Source organism: Telmatherina bonti (assembly GCF_933228915.1).
Source record: "Telmatherina bonti genome assembly, chromosome: 5".
Classification (NCBI taxonomy): Eukaryota; Metazoa; Chordata; class Actinopteri; order Atheriniformes; family Telmatherinidae; genus Telmatherina; species Telmatherina bonti.
Genome location: NC_136623.1, coordinates 7,565,340 through 7,586,062, shown reverse-complemented (window position 1 = coordinate 7,586,062; position 20,723 = coordinate 7,565,340). Strand labels below are relative to the sequence as shown.

Sequence of the window (20,723 nt, the reverse complement as noted above, 5' to 3'; positions counted from 1 at the left end):
GCCGTGGCAACCTCAGGCTGGTGAGGCAATGCTGGTTGCTCATGCAGCATGATGGCACAGCAACCAAAAGAGATGATTGGGGATGTGAGCGGATGGAGATAAGTTCAGGCTATAAGGAGTCATTCGTGCACAAAGGTGGAAGGTGAAGCACCAAACTGCTTCCGGAGTGATTATTCACACAGCAATTGATCACTATGACTGTTTTTGTTTTGTTTGTGTATTTTTTTCTGAAAATTAACAGACTGTAACTTGCTGTACGAACACGCCTGATTTATTTTATATTCAGAAATAAATTATTTATAATGATTATTCATTAACCGTGTGATATCATGAGTTTTTTTTCTTAATGAAAGGGTCGTTCCGCTGCTTTGTGATTTAACGTTTTCTTAAATATATATGTATATCTATATATATATATATGTATATATATATATATATATATATATATATATATATATATATATATATATGTATATATATATATATATATATGTATATATATGTATATATGTATGTATATGTATATATGTATATATATGTATATGTATATATATGTATATATATATATATGTATATATATATATATATATATATATATGTATATATATATATATATATGTATGTATATGTATGTATATGTATATATATGTATATATATGTATATATATATGTATGTATATGTATATATATATGTATGTATATGTATATATATATGTATGTATATGTATATATATGTATATATATATATATATGTATATATATATATATATATATATATATATATATATATATATATATATATATATATATATATATATATATATATATATATATACATACATTTATGTACATATGTACATATACACATATATATATATGTATATACTGCGATGGACTGGCGAGCTGTCCAGGGTGTACCCTGCCTGTCACCCAAAGCCAGCTGGGATAGGCTCCAGCTTCCCCGCGACCCTGAATTGGAATAAGCGGTTCGGAAAATGAATGAATGAATGAATATATATATATATATATATATATATATATATATATATATATATATATATATATATATATATATATAAATATATATATATATATAAATATATATATATATATATATATAAATATATATATATATATATATATATATAAATATATATATATATATATATAAATATATATATATATATATATATAAATATATATATATATATATATATATATAAATATATATATATATATATATAAATATATATATATATATATATATATATATATATATATATATATATATATATATATATATATATATATATATATATGGTTTTATTACTGGTTTTACTGTTCTGACCACTTTGCATGCAGGGAATTAAATGTTTAAATGTTCATTAAATGCACTAGATGAAGAAATTATCTATATAAGCAGAAGTTTTAGTGGTTGGAAGCGCTCAGGTGGGTGTTTGAGGAAAAACGTGAGTGATATTAGAGCCAGCTGGACTACTTTCATCATTTTACTGAGTTTTTATCCAATAAATCAAAGCAAAACGCGATTTAAGGCGTATATCTTATTATATGTCATCTGTCCAACTCCCAGTATGACGTGTAATGTCTTCCTGGACACCTGAGTTTTGCGCTTCACGGCGGCGTCACGTGCAGCAGGAAGACATGCGCCATCCTGCTGTGTGTCAGCTGAGCCAACCTGAGGCTTGACGTTACCTGTTGCTGCTCGGGAGCGCGTACGTCACCCAAGTTAACGACCAACCGCTAAACCGTGAACGACAAGACGTCCGACCAATCAGATGACAGCTAGTGACAGGTGTCGATCAACTATTGACCATTAGGAACAAGAAGGGGGCGGGGCTTAGAGCTGGGTTACGTTGCAGCCTCGGTAATGGCAAGTGACAGAGAGTGAGGAAGACGGCTCGAAAGTTTCCGGGCTTGGAGTTGATATCACGCTGCTTAGAAAAAAACGTTTTGCGAGCACCAGCGACGTCTCTTTCTTTACTCTAACGGTTGTTTCACATCGTGGTGGAGTGACTGAAAAGTGACGGGGTTTCCCAGCCGAGGTCAGAGTCGCTGAACGGTGTCGAAGTAACTCAATACGCCCGAAGTTTGTTCGACTTCGAGCGAGTCCCCGAAAAAGGAGAAACCATGACAAACAGAGAAGATGAGTACGACTATCTGTTTAAAGGTAAGTTTCTCAGGTGTTTACAGTTTAAACCTGATGGCTAAATGTTCGCTTCAGCTGCGCTTGGTGTCATTTGATGCCGGGTTGCCAGCAGCCGAACGGGCAGGACGTCGCAGAGACGAACCCACCTGCCTCCAGATGCAAATTTCTGTCTGATAAGTTATAAAATGACCTCACTAGCAGGTAAACAGCTCTTACATCTCGACCAGATGATGATGCAATGATCAGGGGTTGCACTGCTGGTCAACATAGGGTCTCCAGCTTCCTCACACTTAACTATTTTTATTCATCTTAACTTCCCTGCATCTCTTTAAAAAGCATTTAAAAAACAGCTAAATGCACTGATCATTTAGGAAAAATACAAATCTGAGCTTTTGTAGTTAATTGTGCTTTTACATGAAGACGAAATGAGCAAAAAAGGTTTGAAAAGTTAATACAAGATTTATCAGGCAAAACCGTCTTTTCCTTTTAGAAACAGATTAAATATAAACCATAATAGCATTATTTACTTATTAACTTTAGTGTTTAAATGTATAAGGATGATAAAAAGTTGCCTTTGTTATAGACAGTTTTAGATTTAACATAGATAAGTGGAGCTATAATAAAAGGTTAATCCAGTCTAAAATGGCAGAATATCATGTTAATGTGTCGTCTGGTACTACAGGTGTGTTACCTGTTCGGCTTTATGGTACAAACAACTGCACTCTCTCATAAATAAGGGGAACTGAAGCACTTCTGGCTTCTTCAAATATAAAACACTCAACAATCGTGTTGTCAAACTGGAAAAACCTGCATTAAGCGTGTGTGTGTGTGTGTGTGGTCACAGGAATCTATCCCACAGGATGGGCGACACGTACTCCAGTCGGATGCCGCGATGTGTTTTCTGGGGATGAAATGAGTCTTTCGCAGCCGCACTTTGACTCGAGGCGGTTTTAGCTAAGTCGTGATTAACCTGTAAATCACAAACATGAATGATTTTGTCGAGTCGTCATGCTGGGCGAGCTCACAGGTATTTTTCTGTGTCAGGGCAGGAAGTCGTCCTGCTTCAGTGCTGTCATTTTATCCAAAGCAGACTTGCTTTTTAGATGAGTTTTTGTTTCAAAGTTGTTCTGCCTTTTGCAATATTTTTTCTGCTTTCTCCCCACATGTTGGAAATGAGTATGCAAAAGTATGAACTGGTGGTTCCCTAACCCATTACTACACCGTTGATCAATTTCATTTCCCTTTCTCTCTCAATTTCACAACGACAGACTGATAGAAACAGATTTATGCAAAAAAACCAAAGACAACTGCAATATTTCTGGCTTTAAATAGTTCTTCCTCTGCTGGGTCGACACTTAAATGCACATTTCTCAGCTACTTGGTTTGCTTGAAATCTTTTTGCTTTATGTCTCTAGGACAGGGTTGTGAAACCTGCAGCTCCAGAGCTGCAAGTGGCTCTCGATGACTTAAGCTTAAAAAACAAAGAACCAACAGATCATTTAAATATAGAAATAACAGAAAGTGCAGGTTTTTAGCAGTTTATAACGACATAATGACACTAAGATCTAGTTTTCTTCTTCATTAGGCGGAAACTGTGACGTTTTCAAAATTTTACATGATTTTACAAAAAATATCAACAAATTTTGAGTTTTTTGGTTTTTTTCTTTCTTTTAAAAGCTAAAATAGAAAAAAAAAGTTCTTAAATCGATCATCAGAAATGATAAGTTGTCTTGTTTCAGAAGATCATTCGCGTCTCTAAATTTTTTATTTTGCTGGAGTGAAATTAGAAATGGCTCCTTGGATTGTAAAGGTTGCAGGAGGTTAGGCCTCGACACTTTGGGTGAAATTTACAGGAGATTGAAAAAAACTGATATAACATGACTGTATGACATTAATTTCAAGATAAATATTGATACATATAGTCTGATGGGAAAATGAGTGGTATAATGAAAAGGATTCTTTAAGTACAAGCTGTCACTGAACCAGAACATCCTGAACCACGTCTGAGTCCAACAAGCTGCACAACAAGTCCTTAAACATTAAATGTGCATTGAAATGTTTAGAGAAAGTAAAATTATGTTCCCATGAAAAGGTAAAAGTACATTTTAGGTTTAATCTGACATCGTTTAGAGCTGTGTGGGTGCGTATTCATGCTCTTTTCTAGTCCAGCTCTGCTTTTTAAATGAGTAAAATCCTCTCAGATAAAAAAAAGTCATTTCCCTTCTGAAACCTGAAAAAGCCTCCTTGAAGACGGGCTTCTGTAGCCAGGACGATACGCCGCTTTAAGTTCACATAAGTGGAAGAAATTAAACACGTTCTGGAGTCGATTCTTCACTGCTTTTACGTACAGTCAAGGCATTACTAGTCTATCAATTATCCTCAACCAACACAGACTTTATCTAACATTTAGTATCATCTCTACATCTGGCGGCGGCAGCATCGCACAACGTGACAGAAGGTGGCCGTATCTGTCAGAGAAAGAATTCAGACTGAACAATAGAGGAGTGTATGGGTGTGTGAGGCAGGCTTGACTTTACCAGTCTGGTGGCAGCGGACTTAGAAAGAGTTGTGTAATGATTTTTCTCCTCCACCCAACATCTTTTGTGCCAGATGAAATGGGAAAACGTCACGAGACTGACAGTGTTGCAACACGGTGTTACACTTCCAATAAAGTACTACCACAGTAGTACATCCACATCCTAGTTTTTTCACAAGTTTTAGTTCATAAGTAGCAGGGAAGATGTGCAAACAGCGCGGATGGTTGGTTCATAAAGTTTCAACATTCCTGAAACCAATTCCTATTTCCCAACTGGAGGGTGGGGAGTTGCTTCCTTCTGACAGACTGGCTCACCTGACAGTTGTGGAAGTTTTATTCTGACCCACAGCCACCTAAATAATTCTCAGTTCTGTCTGTTTTAGGAGAAGACGACTCCATTTGATCTTTAAAAAGATGTGCTGAAAGGAAAACTTTGCCTTTTCTTGCTCCTGTAAAATTGTTTGCATGTCCCCACAGGACATATTCCAAGTAAAACTCGCCAAGTTTTCCTGGAAAATGTCCTCTGAGGCCATGCAAACTGTTTACACAATTTATACTCATTAACCCTTTAAGCTCCAAGATGTTTTTGTTCTTTAAAGAAATCAAGCTGAACCTTTTAAATCTCAGTGGGCATCCAGATATAAAGTTTTTCAGGACAGCCGCAGGTGTCAGATTATGAGGCTGAAATTATGTAAAATGAACGTATCAGAAGATATCGCTCCATAAAGAGAAACTAAAGCAAGAAAATGGAATTTATTATCTACAGAACTGCGTGGAAATGACACACAGATCGACAGTGACCAAACCTTTCTCTCATCTGCACATTTTCTAAAAATATTTACACTTTCTCCTCATTTCCAGTTATTTATGCCACTATTTACATGCTTTATTCTCAAAACCAACTCCAACTCTGATAGTTTTTGGCACCATTGTGTGTTAAAATCCTCTTCTAGTCTTTATTCCAGCCATAAAGAACCATTATATTTCTTTTTAGACATATTTCTGATCACTTGCTGATCTTTGGCTGCTCCTGATCGGACATTAAGCTCTCTGATTGGTGGAAAGTTTGACAGGAAGTGGTGTAATCAATATCATCATGTCAAAATAAAGGTCTATTAACAATATAGTGTTGATAGTGATGATTTTTGAGGATGGAAATGTGGTAAATAGGATTTTATCATGGATCCGTTGTGGATTTGCCGTATAAAGTCTCTGAACAAACATTACATTTTGTAGCTGGATTGTAAACCTCCTGATGGGAATATAGACCTAAAACTTCCATAAATCACCTTAACAGTAAGCTAAGGCTGCAACGATTTGTCAACAATGAAAATGTATCGACGCAAAATTTCATTGTCGACGCGTTGCACACAAAATGACAATACTGCCCCCTAGCACTTCCTGTGGTGCTTTGTGTCATTTGTTTGGTGTTTAGAGTTCTTATACTGTCTGAAAAGCCGTGGTTTGTAAATGATAAGTTGCCTGGCGCAGCGTTTTATTAGCAAAGCCGTTACAAACATGTTTATTTCTGCTGTGAACATGTTTATTTCTGCTGTGAACATGTTTATTTCTGCTGTGAACATGTTTATTTCTGCTGTGAACATGTTTATTTCTGCTGTGAACATGTTTACTTCTGCTGTGAACATGTTTACTTCTGCTGTGAACATGTTTACTTCTGCTGTGAACATGTTTACTTCTGCTGTGAACATGTTTACTTCTGCTGTGAACATGTTTACTTCTGCTGTGAAGTTGTTCTTTTTAACATGGGAGTCAATGGGGATTTGCTCTGCTTTGGAGCCCCTAGTGGATGAAGGAGGACCTGCAGGTTTTAGCACTTTTCTTTTAACAGCCGGAAGTTGCCACTTGGTGGCGTCTGACATGTCAAACACTTTTCTTTCCTTATCATTCACAACGACAGTTGTTGATGCATCTGATCAGATTAACTTCTTCAGGAAAGTCCTGCTTTCTCAGCGGCGTGACCAGTAAACAGTCCAGATCTCAATCTGGTCCTTATTTTATGACAGAAACCTGTGTAACAGATCTGTCGGATGTTACAGTAGAACATGCCAAACTGGTAGAAAAGTAACTAAATTTCTCTCCAATTGAGATATCCTGTCAGCTCTGGAAAGCTTGTATTGATTTCCTTTTGAGTGAAGTGCTTCACAATTCCAAAATTTAAAGTAGCGAGTTTCCTTGTAAAATAAACTATATAATATATATTTAAGTGCACCATCATGTATTCAGTGTTAGAACAAACCTTGTATTTTACATGTCGGATTTAGGGGATGGTGCAACCTTTTTGAAATCTGAATTTTAAAGCGTTGTTATCAACTTGGATCGCTAAAACCGGCTTTCCAGTCACCGACTAAATCCTGCTGGTCTTCACGCTTGCAGATGGAGGGGTTCAGCTTTGCTGCAAGGGGATTGTAAGCTTCTGAGCAACTGTAAAGCCGCATGATTAATGACCAGACCTTGATTTCTCACTGAGATATTTGCCAGAAAGAATATTAAAAAAAAGTCTGAATGTGCTGTTGGACCAATTAATGGTTTTCTAAAGCTGCTGACTTTCAGTCATCCTTTCCTTTGTCCTCTTCCTTCTGCTGCAGACATGAGGCTCAGGTGAGGTCCTGATCCCTGAAGGTTTTTAGGTCATCTAACCACACTGGATGTGACCTGGACAGTCATTATGTCAGGAGACGACTGTGATTATTTCAATTGATTGTACTCAATCGATTCCTTTGACATGGAAAAAACTAGTTGAAGCTGTAAGATGTCATTTTCCATCTTTAAGCAGAATTACGTGTCTCACACAGGTGATTTATATTGTAGTTAGGGGTTCAGAGAGATTTGACTTTTTTTGTGTAATTAAATGGCCTAGTATGGCGCTCCATCTAAGCTAATACTTTATATTTAATATTTTTTAAATGTAAAACTTCCCTCAACTGTGATATACTTAAACAATTCTACTTGTCTTTCAAGACGCTTTTTAAATACTCTGATATATGCGTTTTTTATGGAAAGAATTGAATCAGATCCTTTTTTTTTTTTTCAATCGAAATCTGAATCAAATCGTAGCATACCTGAAGAGTCTCAGTTTTTAGGCCTCAGTACTAAACATGGACAAATTTTCTGACTTTCACGACAAATAATTCAACGTCCATCTTGCATCCTGTCTCTTCTCTGAGCTCTCTCTCATTAGTAAAAGTTGGTCCAACGCTAACCTGTGTATTATCTCCTAGCTCAGTCACTTTCTTTGTCTTTTTCTCTCTCGGACAATGTCTTCTTGGGACCCTAAAAGTGTGGTTCCTCGGCCCTGGGAACTACATCTCCAAGAAGCTACAGTGTGCCATTAAAGTGAATTAGATGCACATTAACGTGATTTTACTTCACCACGACTTGGGAACATTGTGGTACGGGGTGGGAAAATCGACTCGAAAAATAAAAAATCTGGATTTTTTGCTTCACAGTTTTAAAATAGATTTTTTTTTCAAATAAATACAAATAATCCATTATAAAATTTATTTATTATTTTTTTTTTTTTATTGTTTTTACTGGTCTTTTTGCTTGTCTTCTTGGGCAGTATAGCATCAAAACGATGGTCTGGTTACTGTGTTGTTGTTTTTTATTTTTTTTTATTGGAATAAAAAAAATGACAAGCAAATGAATAGTTATGTACATTTTTTTTGTTTTTAATCTACAAAAATCAGCAAAATATGGAAGAGTTGTGAGAAACGCAATTTAAATCAAATCAGCACCCAAGAAAATCGGAATTGAATCGGGACAAAAGCATGTCGTCACAGTCCTAATTGTGGTTTTTCTGTCAAAGTTGTTACTCTCCATAGCTGCGTTTCTTTTTTTTTTTTTCAAAATAAAAGGGATATTTGTAAGTTTGGGCGAACAACAATTGCGATTTCCATTGAACAGTGTTTAGCAAACAAGCCTCAGTTCTCGTAAAATCTTGTCAGCCGAGCGAGGTTTTACATGAATTGCGGTCCATGCAAGGAAGCCACATATCTTTATTTTGGTTTTTTCTACTTGCTATAAATAATCTGTTTTGACTTTTCAAAGCTTTTCTCCCCTTATTTTCTTTTCTAAAAGTCTGAAATTTGCTGTTTGTTCCACACCGCACCATCTTTACCGGAAATGAACTGGTCACGATTCCCCACTTCACGTCACGTCCAGCGACATGTAAATGCAAAAAAAGTGTTTCCATTACACTTTTGTGACATATTTCTACATCAGTCTGAAAAACCACCTCATGAGAGCATAAAACTTTTTATTAATATTTAAGACCTTTTTTAAATGTAGGTGTTTCCATTACTTTTTTTTTTTTTAAATTGCGATGTTTAGTTTTCAGGCTATTTTAAGTGCAATGGAAATGCAGCTTATGACATTACACTTAGTAGTAGAATGGATTAAAAAACAAGACTAAAACATTTACTTTTCTGACAGTTGATTCTCAGCTATGATTTTAGGATCCTGACAGGCCGGCTGACAGCCGAAGGACGGTTATTAGGGCTTTTTTAGTAAATTATGTTGATGTTAAACTTGTCTGTAACATTTGTTTTTCTGTTTTCAGTCTGTATGGAGATGAATTTAACATTTAGAAAGACGACATGATGTTGGCGTGATTAGTTTGCACTGCGGCATCAAGAGACCAGGTGATATGTCCACAGCTGTGGAAGTTCAGTAAAAACACTCTTTCCAGGGAGGTGTTAATAATGTTCATCAATATTCTGCATATAGTTGGATGACTAGAGGGGGAAAAGAAGAAGGTCTATAAATGGTTTATATCTGAGATGGAAAGATGTGGGAGAAGGAGCTTTCTGATGCCGTGCAGCTCAGACAGGAAATGACGAGCTGCTCTGTATCTTAGCAGTCATGTAAGTTTTAAAATCTGCAACTCAACAGTGAAGACGAGCTTGTTGGTTATAATTCGCTGCAAACATCCCGGCTGTGAGAGAAGAGCAGCAGGTTGATGAAGGCCGAGCGCTCGACACATTTTCTTACACTGACACGGCTTCTTTCACTCGCAGTTTGGTTTGTTCCTGACGATAACATACCTACATGATGCTTTCATGCAAATTCTTGATATTTAACTGTTTTAAACATTCCTTCCCGTCAGGGACATTTCCTCCTAAAAGACTCTGCATTGATTTTACTGTGATGAACACATTTAGAACAAATCTTAAATGTGAGGTAAAATTGATTCATCACCCTGTAACTTACATTTTGTCTGTTTTTTATTCTGTCATGGTTTCCATCATGAAATCAAGACATGTTGCCAATAAAAATGTATTTAGTTGTAAAAGAGGATTAATGTGCTCATGTGAGGATGTGATCTGCTTCCCTGACAAGAGTTTCTCACAGCACTGGAACCGATGCAGCCTCCAGTCTTTGTAACGTAACCAGGACTCAAGTCTTCCCCAGAGAGTCAGCAGCAAAAACACATTGTTCCTGATTTATTGTTGAGCATGTAATAGAATTATCTTTTAGTTTATTTTCTTTTTCAATGATACATTTACTTATAATGTGAAATGTTCTGCTTTCTACGTGTCCGACCCCAGGAAAATAGCTGCAGTTTTGCTGCAGCTAATGGGGATCCAAATGAAAAGAAAAAGAAAGAGACCAGATGATTCACCAAAGTTTCACCAAAAAAAAGAAGAAATGCTGCAATAAATGGCTGTAAAACAAACATAAAACAAAAAAGCTGCCTCTGTTTGCTGCGTGCAGACCCTCGTTATTAACCTGCTGCTCATTTACATCCTCTAGAGACTAAAGATATTTTCCACCAGGTGAAATTTTATGATAGAAACTAGAAAACGACTCGGAGGTCAAACGTCTGCCAGGCGACCGATGTTCCCACATTCTTTCTGTATGGATCCACGATCACATTCCAGATACGTTGATTACGATCCACAGTGTCATGGTCATGCTGTTGTGTTTGTTGCATGTTCATACAGTCGTCCACATATTTATTCATACCCCCCCCATTACAGAAGGAAAAACCAGCTGCCTGTGAAACAAGATGAAATTGACAAAAGTAAAAATAAATGAAACATTTTATGAAAATCATTATTTTCCAATTCTAGTTCAATAAGAATACTTTTAAAATGCAAACAAATATGATCAAATGATTTATGTTACTTTACTGAAAAACTTTTAGTTTCAACTTTTAGTTGAACAACAATGATGTTTCCAGGACAGTGATGTGTTTTCACCTGGTGGCACATATTTTGTCTCTCATTTGTCCAGGACTGATTTATTTGATTTTTTTTTTATTTCTTCAATTCAATTGAATAAAAAAAAAAACTGTTTTATATCACTAAACTATAATTTAGCAGATTTTTAGTTTGTTATCAGTGTCCAGTTATTTGAGTGACGTTGTAAATTCAGCCTTTTCTTTAATGAAAGTGTTTGATTTGATGACAACTGTATTTTTATTGCATATGATTCTCCTACTGGGCATCCAGAGAGAAGACGAGGTGATGCATGAATGAAAAACTTTGTCAAATGAAGCAGAATTAAAGTTGCGTTCAGCGTGTTGAGCCTCTGTTTCACCTGTCTGGGACGCTTTTACCTTCAATGTTTGTGGCGTTAAACAAGCAAATCGTCCGATTCCAGGTTTGTGTTTGTTCATTCAGACGGAGAGAAGACATGGCAGATAAGATGAAGAGCAGATCGACGCTGGTTACACTGGAGGTTCATACTGGCTGCCGAGACGGACGGAGCTTCTTCTGTTTTCATTTAATTTCTTCTTGTTTATTTTTCTATTATTGTTTTCTTTTGCACCTTTCTGTGTAAATTCTGGGATGGTTTGTAAATGAAATACAGATCAAGCCGCCTTACCTCCAGTGTCCATCTTTTCCTGTCTGCTTTTGTCCCTGGAAGACAGCAGGTGGTTCAACGTTCTGTTGTTACACGTCCATCAGCTGCAAACAAAGCCGTAAACACGTTCAGGCTTTCATCGTGGTCACGCCGACTGACCTGTTGTCTCGTTTTGTCTGTAGTGGTGCTGATCGGAGACTCTGGCGTGGGGAAAAGTAACCTGCTGTCCCGCTTCACCCGCAACGAGTTCAACCTGGAGAGTAAGAGCACCATCGGGGTGGAGTTCGCCACGCGCAGCATCCAGGTGGAGGGCAAGACCATCAAGGCTCAGATCTGGGACACGGCTGGACAGGAGCGGTACCGAGCCATCACCTCCGCGTGAGTTCCTCTTCAACGTGCTTGGCGCCTCATTCACACGTCAAGACATGAAATACTTAGTTGTATTTGTAGCCCTTTTCATATGAGTTGCACCTTATTGATCCAAAAGAAACAACCATGCAGAGCTTCTACTCACCAGAAGAAAAGTTCTGTTTCAGGTTTTAGTCTTTTACTGCAAGAACTGCCTTCAGCTACACCTCAGCATTTCCTGAAGGTGATGTTTGCTTGTCAGGAGCTCCCATCATGTTGTAATTACTTTTATTAAAGTTTTTTCCTTCTCTGAACTACAAAAGACTGAAATAAATTCGTCCTCCAGCTGGAAGGTCAGCGGTTTGATCCTCTGCCTGTTGGAGTGTTAATGGACAAGACGCTGCGCTCGTAGGGAAAACTGCTGCATGAGTGTTTGTGCAAATGGCTGAATGAGTGATGCGAAAGCACTTTTTATAACCTAACAAGGTTAGAAAGCTCTGTAAGTGCAGACTATTACCATGAAATCAATGAAAAGGATCTTGAAATACTTTTTTTTAAAGCAGAGACTTTGAAACAGCTGTAATGCGACCACTCTTGCTGGTTTTAGTCTGCGCTGCGTTTAAACGCAGTTGTTGTTGTTTAGATATTTTCTGTCTAGGCAGACCAGAAATCAGCATTCTGGAGACTCAAAGCAGAAAAAAATGGGTTTATACCGGAGTTTCTCTTTACCCTCAGTGTCAGGGGCAAACTTTACTGCTGTACGCTTCTTCAGTGATTCTTAACCATCGGCCCGTGGCCCTTGTTTGGTCCTTGAACCCCACCTACAGGTGTTTGTACATATGGGCCATCTGTTCTGTAGGAGAGAATAACTTTACTAGGTACAATAAATATAACTTTCCTCCATGAGAAGTTTAGTTTCAGTGCAGCTTCTTGGTGGGGGTAATGTAGTCAGTTGTAAAACATACTCATGAGAGCAGAAAACGACATTCAGCTAGCTGCTAGCGTTTAGCAAAAGTTATGAAGAAGTATATAAAATGCAACAAATAGAGACAACTGTGGTCATAAATGCCCCGTAAAGGGAAAAATATTAAGAGAAAAACAATCCAAGTCATCAAGTCTGCTTTTATAAAAAGGCAGAGCCGAGATGTGTGTTTAGACTTTTAGCTAACGCTAGCTAATGCTTGCTAACGCTGTCCATCACCGAAGCGCTGAAGCTTCAGCACTAAAGCAGCATCTAGAAACCAAATAAGCAGAAAGACGGTGGAGTTTTTAACAAAAACAGATGCAGAAAACATCTCATGTCTGGCAAAAGAATCGCTTGTTAATTAAAGTTTCAGCTAAATGTTCATTTATTTATAGTTTATAGTTTATTTCATTTTAACCTTTTTATTATTAATTTGAGTGTTATTCAACAAGTTCCTCCATGTTGCTGTAGTAAAATATAACGTTTAGTAAATTTTTATGAACCCAACTTTAGCTTTAAATGTTCTTTTTGCTTGACTGAATTATCAGCCTCTAAGAAGTCTTATTGTATGTGCAGTTTGCACATACGTGTGATGTATAAATGTGTATCTGTCACGTCATATTGATGAGCTTTTAGCTTGTGAAACTGCAAGTTGATTTGGTTTAGTTCCAGATGAAGACGTGATATCCGTTAAACCAGTTCAGTGTTCCTATTCGAATGATCTACGGACCAGTTTGTACTGGAAGTGTAAAGAAGTTTCCCAACGTCTGCTGTCCTTCACATCGTCTTCATCTGATCTGCTAGGTACTACCGTGGTGCAGTCGGAGCGCTCCTGGTTTACGACATTGCCAAGCACCTGACGTACGAAAACGCCGAGCGCTGGCTGAAGGAGCTGCAGGACCACGCAGACAGTAACATCGTCATCATGCTAGTGGGCAACAAAAGCGACCTGCGCCACCTGAGGGCGGTGCCCACGGACGAGGCCAAGGGCTTCGCAGGTAGCGACACGCACGGCAGCCTCATGTTGGTGTCATCAGATCATTGCCAGGTTGGATGAGCGGATTCCCAGCTGCTTTGGTCGGCTGCTGACCGCGGGAACGCTTAATCCAACACTTTTTGTGGTTTTGTGGTGTCAATGCTGCGTTTCGTACGTTTCCTCATCGGTTGTGCATAAAACAGGAAGTACAGAAGGAAGAAGTCATTTCTGTTCCACTGACCTTATTTATGATGTTTACGAGGTGACCACGTCTATGCAAAGTGTTTTAATGTGTGAAGGCTTCATTTAAAACAAACTAAACACACACACTCAACAGCAAATATATAGTAACTGGATATTATCTTTTATTCAGACTTGACTGGTTCCATTTGGAAGTGAAATATACAAGCGAGGATGATCAGAGGAAGCTGGTTACATGCAGCAACGCCGCCTACCACTGAGCGTTGTGACATGAGACTTAAAAACAGTCGGTTATGTGTGATGATAGCGTTATTTTTGGGTCCGCTCCTTTACCGTCAGCCAGGCGAAGACCTGAGGAAGTGAAAAATGGCGGCGGCGGTAAATGGAGGGGAGAGCGTTTGCTGGTGGAAAGATATTTTACCAGAACAAATATCTATTGATTTTTCAGGGTGAAATTGATCCTAAAAAAAAAAAAAAAAAGTTAATAATGAAGTCATTTCGTAAACATTTCTTTCAGGTTGTAGTTAGCAAAGTGCAACAGTGTCCATTGGAGGACAGATGAGACAATTAGTTGGATTGGAACTTAACTTTACTGCCTCAAACAAAAAAGTCATAAAATCAACAGAAATTGTTTTTGGAATCATGTATAAATGTGTAGTTAAACCCTGATCATAAGTCAAGATCGCCATTATTTATCAAGTTGGAACATTTTCTGCAGTTTATCTACAAACCGACTGATTGGTTTGTGGTTAAAACGGGGTTGATGGATCTGAGTGAAAACTCCTCCCACCTGGCTTGCCGGTGGGTCACCCGGGCAGTAAATGGAGTGGACCCATAGGCGTCACGCGACGTCTCGTTTGGAAAGAAAACAAGGTTCACAAAAAAATAGTTTCATCTCTTGAAACAGCCTGAAAGGTCTTGTTTAGTTTTTTTTTTTATAAGGTCTTTGATTCCAGCAGATATTAATATTAGATATGAATATTATTAGCTTTTAGATTTTTTGTGAATGTTTTCATTTTTTCTAATGGATGTTTTTAGAGCATTTTCATTCAAACACGCAGAGCTGTTCTGCTGCAGTTTTCTTTCTTTAAAATGCTATAATTTTCTTATTAAACCGTTTTATTTATTGTGTTGTTGAATTGAAGCGCTGTTGGTGGCAGATTTCTGCTCAAGGGGATTAATTAAAAAAATCTAATCTGAACTAGAAAACATACATAAACACACAACCAGACTGGCAAGATGAAAGCTGAAATGAAACTATTATTTTATTTTCATAACATTAAAAATTGTTGTTCTGATTTAGTAGTTTCATTACAATATTACAGATTTGATGAAACAAACTTTACAATCTGATCCCAGTGGAAAATGTTCCTTACATCCTTATCAGCTGCTGACTTCCCGTCATCACATGTTGCCAGGTTATAAACAGCAGGTGGAAGAAAAACGACAATCTCTGTCAATGTGGAAACAAAAGGGATAAAATAAAACTTTTTTTTTACGCCAACCTTGCTTCATTTTCTGTCCCAAATCATAAGAAAATGGGAGAAGTTTCACTTAAACTTAACTTACAGTTGAATTAAACTTTATTTGTATGACGGCGGTTTGGTCACGTCGAAGCACAACTTCAGTCCAGTTCATTATAATCCAGTTAACAGATAACTAAATCCATAAAATGATCCATGTTAGCCCAGTTCCTAATAACCACACAGCATCACAATTAATAAAAAAAAAGTCCTTATTACTCTGTCATTTGAATAATCAATTATTGTTTCACACTAAATAATAAAAAGCACTGAATGATGCTTTTAAAAAGATGTTTATCCAGTTACAGAAGAATCCTCGTCTTATATTTGTCGTCTTGTACATCGAGTCTTCTTGTGTTGCAACATGTATGTAATGTGTGTGTCATGTTAACCGTTTCGAGTGTGAACAGGTAAAACCTGCGTGATGTGTGGATCACTGCAGAACATGTCAGCTGTTTATGGAAGTTACACATGCTTCACGTGCATGTGTGTGTTTTTACAGAGAAGCACGGCTTGTCCTTCCTGGAGACGTCGGCGTTGGACTCCTCTAACGTGGAACTGGCTTTCCAGACTATTCTCACCGGTTAGTATCACATTTCTGCTCATTTGGTTTATTTTTTTACGTCAAAACGTCAAGCTGAACCTGCAGAAGTGTCTTCTCCTGAAGGACACAGAACTGGGCAAAAGTCTTGACTTTTAAGTCTATTTTCACATGAAAACATGAAACAGGAGCAGATTTACTGAAATGTGGATAATTACACATAAAACAGTTTGTACCGTTTACAGCTGCCTCAGACTCATCAGTCAAGCAGAACTTCATCTGCTGTTCCATCCATTTAGTGTAGGAACCAGCTGGTAGCTCCGTCAGACCCACAGAGGTCCAGGCTCTGGAGAGGATCCATCTCTTTATCAGACCTTCTTATCTTCAGTCCAGTGGATGGATCATGTGACCTCAGCCGTTTCTGGCTCCCTGACCACCCCGTTTCCATGGAAACTATCTCTGATGGATAAACTGAAGGTCCATATGCATCTTTCAGGTCCTGGTTCAGGTCTTTACTGGACTTGTTTGATCACATTCAGATCCTGTCCATCTGCTGGAGACGGTTTATTTAGTCCTGACGTCTTCTGTCCTCCACGTCTCCAGTTTCTGCCATGTTGCCAGTTTGGGAATCATCAGGTTGGAAAACCGATTTTCACACTGACATGAAAGAAATAAAAAATGTGTGATGTGTCAGAATCCAGTTTAAAATCATTCCCACTGTGGGCGTTTGACTGGTTCCAGCGAGTGTAAACACGGTTCCTGCAGGGTCCAAAACAGTCTGAAATTCCACACTTTTCATTTAAGGCCTTAAAAAGTCTTACAAAAAAACCCCAGATTTTCATCCAAAGTCTTAAATTCCATCTAGTTAAGTTTTATTAGTTTTAACTTGCAGATGCTTTGTTGTTTGTTTGGATCCGTTAAAAGTGTAAAACGCTTCGTTAGTTTTTATCAATACAAGTTTTACTATAAAATACAGTGAAACGTTTAATTCTGCGTTTTCTGTCCACATTTCTCGTGGTGCCTTCAAGTAGTCTCATAATTCTTAGCATTCAAGAACAGGTGACACCATTCCCGGGTAATCGGGAATGGACGCCACCAAAGTCGATTTGTGCTGCAAAACAGATGAAAAACCCAAACCTGTTGTAACACTGTCACCATGACAACACCAGGTGTTTTAGGTGGTTATTATAAATAAAACGCAATTTTTACGAACGACGTAAATATCAATAAGAAATCGCCGCGGTTTGCGCCAGAAACTTAATGGACACGAAATGGACGGCATGTGGTCCCGCAGGCGGTTTAAATCTGGAATCTCATAATCCCCTGTGAGATCCCAGTTCAGAATTTCTGTCAGAAGTTTCTTGGAATTCTGAATTCCAGTAGCAACTGGAACGTAGACCACTGCCAACGTTCGTACACGGTGGTTAAACCACAAATCCTGTGAAACCAGCAGGCAAATGGCTCCGTTGCAACCACGCTGCCGCCCTCTATTTTCAGTTATTTGTTTTGGTCTAAAATTTAATTCATACTGGTCTTAAATTAAACTCCTGAAACCTGGAAAAGTTTGACGTGTGTGTTTACATGTTGTGTAAACGCCTCGTTCGGTGTGATGCAGGACTATCGCTTTCAATGTTCAGACTTATTTTAGTTTCATACGTGTTTAAGATCACGTGTTGATGCTTTCATGGCGGTCACAGAAAAGGATGATCATTAAATGTAAAGATCAATCATCCTTTTCTGCGTCTTTCCTCTGAAAATGTTGCGGCTCGAGGACCGGACTGAGGAAAACAGAAGCAAAGGTTCAGAAAGCCTGGAGAGCTTTTGCTCCGATCAGAAGAAATTCTGACAGTTTGGAAGAAAAACAAACAGAATTGAAGACTTTGCAGAGAAGGTTGCATTAAACTGCAGAAAGATTATATAACATCTCACTTCTGCCACTAGATGGCAGCAAAATCCATCTAACCACTCCTCACCGTGCCGCCTGTTGCAAGATCACCGCTCATATGTATTTCTAACTTCTAAAAAACAAGAATTTCAGGAGTCTGGAGATCCAGCTGCAAGAAAACCACCAGCAACCAGGTCTTGTCTTGCTGAATCATCAAGAGACTGGATCATAAACTGGTTTTCCCTCGTAAACACATGAGCCATTTCATGGCCGCAGTGACAAGCGTGTTTTCTTTTTCCTTTTTTTGCTGGAGGTTTGATAAGAGAGAGAAAAAAAAAAGAAGTAATTGTTGTGACTCAACCTCCAGAGAGCCGAAATGGACGATCCAGCAGGGAGCAGCGCTTCCAGAGTTTCCCCACAGCCCGTCGCCGTCAGTCTGCAGCAATTCACCACCTGCATTCTCCAACGGCGCTGCTCGAGCCAACGCTGCAGCTCCATCACTTATTTCTAATTTACAATAACTTCAAACCAACAGGCCTTATTGAGTCGGCGCTGCTAATTAGCTCATTAGGGCAGAGAAGGAGTCAGCAGTGCATTAGCAAGGCAATAAGAGCTGAACTTTAGACCCTGTGCTGCAGAGAAAACCACGGCTTGTTTAACAGAAGACAGATTACAGGTGGGGGGGGGTGTGTGTCATCCTGCTGGGTTATTGTTTACATGTGCACGGCGGCAGGGGTTGAGTCGGTTTCTAGTCAACAATCAGAGTTTAGCCACCTGACGTGTCAGAGCCAGGAGTTTTTATTTGCTTTCAGTGTTCTGGGATTATTTCGAGACTGCTTTCAGCTCCACATCTGGCTGCGAGCTGCAGGAAAAAGTGGTAAAACGCACCAGTAAGTCAGAGATGTTTGCTCTGAAGTGGTCAGTGCGGCCCACCCCAGTGCCACACTAGCCAGAGTTGAAGCTGAATCCTTTAGAAATGTTCTGAGGAGAGATAGAAACAGTGGAAGTTGACCTCTCTGCTTGAACTCCTGTGTACTCGGGATGAAACTGCAGGCTGGCGATGTTTCTCTCTAACATGTTGCAGCTTCAGGAATGCCTGAACGGAGACGCCATTCCACCTCATGACGCAACGAGGCCAGTTTAGGATGGAAAGACTCTGGATAGAACAGTTGTTCAGTTTTTTGCCGTGCTGTTTGTCCTTATCACAATATGTCCCACTGTTGGTCGGATTTATCGGCATCTACTCCTGACTCACTCCGTCTCTTCCCTTCTCTCCGTCGCAGCCATCTACAACATCGTGTCTCAGCGGCAGATGTCAGGACAGAGCCACTCGGACTTCTCGCCGGCCTCCAACGTGGTGCCCATCACAGTCGAACCCACCCAGCACTCGTCCAATAAGGGAGTCTGCTGCCAGACCAACTGAGACTTTTTCCACTGACCTCCTCCTCTTCCTCCTTCCCCTCTACAGAAACAGTCAGATAGAGGACAGACAGACAGATGGACAGGGTGAGACAGGTGGAGCGGTGCCAGGTGTGATGAGTCTGTTGAGTGGTTAGGATGTGATGCGGCGTGAGGAGGAGGAGGGATGGCGAAGATGTCCAGAGGAGCAGACAGGATGTGTGGTGAGGGAGGATCAGGGTCATCGGAAACCATTCCCAGTGTAAGGTCCTTCTGGTATCATCCAGTTTCTATCTTTACAAATCATCCTCCCTTTCAAAGCCCTTCTTTTACAAGCTGGTAAAAGCTTCCCTTCTGGTCCCGCTCTGGGGATACTGGGCTGTAAAAGTCCACTTCCAAAGCGCTGAAGAACCTTTTCTTTCCCAATTTCTCTCCAAACTGCAGAACATTTAAACCATTCTTTCATGCTATATTTATTGAACACTTGATTGCTTTGGATTTTCCAGCCTTTCCTCCTCGTTTCCTTTACCTGCAGCCGTTTTCCTGATGCCCGTGCCGGACCCGGTCAGCTTGTTGCCCGGTTCCAGGCCTCTCAGAGCAATAACATCCCTCCCTAATGGTGACAGACGCTTTCTCTTTGATAGCTTTTGATCTTTACTGGGAAGGCTCTCCTCATCGGCACACTTTCCAGAGATGAGTCATGCCTCCTGCAAGCTTTGCACAGCATTAACTCTGAGTGAGACGGGATAGCTGCATCACTCAGGAACGGGTTAACTGCTCTGCCTTCCCTTATGACCGTCCCCCCCCCCCAACACTCTCAGCTGCAAAGGGAAGGATGTAAGATGTGGTTTAAATGCACGGACAACCCTGTGCTGCTGCCTGCTAGCTGGGATGGATAGATGGATAGTATTTCAGGGGATGAGGCAGTGAGGGCACTCAGCCCTGCCCTCCTCCTGTGGTCTCTGATGTACCCGAGATGGCTTGTTTTACTGTAAATGAAATCCTCCACTGCCTGCTGTCCTACTCCTTTCTATCTCTTCACACTGTATGTAACTGGAACAGGACTCTGCCTTCTGGGATCTCCCTGAGGTCTGCCCTCACTTTCACTTGTCTTTATTTCCTGTCAAAGGGTTGGGGGGGTGACTTCAGCAGCCAGGATTGTGTTTGTTAGTTTCTAAATAGTTTAATAGATGAGGAAAGGGAGAAAAGATTGTAGCGATAGGAGGGGTTGATTAAATCCAAAAGGTTATGGACACAGATGGTGTTTATCCTGCTGATGTGTTTTCACATCAACACAGACGTCTGTTGACTTCACAGGTCATAAACTGGGTGGTGAAGGTTAGGGCTTTTTAAACC

General features: G+C 39.3%; 1 protein-coding gene across 1 annotated transcript; it reads left to right on the top strand.

Moving 5' to 3' along the window:
• The first annotated feature begins 1,896 nt into the window (after positions 1-1,896).
• On the top strand, positions 1,897-20,723 carry rab11al (RAB11a, member RAS oncogene family, like). The gene is made up of 5 exons (XM_079240310.1): positions 1,897-2,188; positions 11,714-11,909; positions 13,648-13,841; positions 16,046-16,126; positions 19,253-20,723. The coding sequence occupies exons 1-5, from the start codon at positions 2,149-2,151 to the stop codon at positions 19,390-19,392; spliced, it is 651 nt and encodes a 216-aa protein (XP_079096436.1). The 5' UTR covers positions 1,897-2,148; the 3' UTR covers positions 19,393-20,723.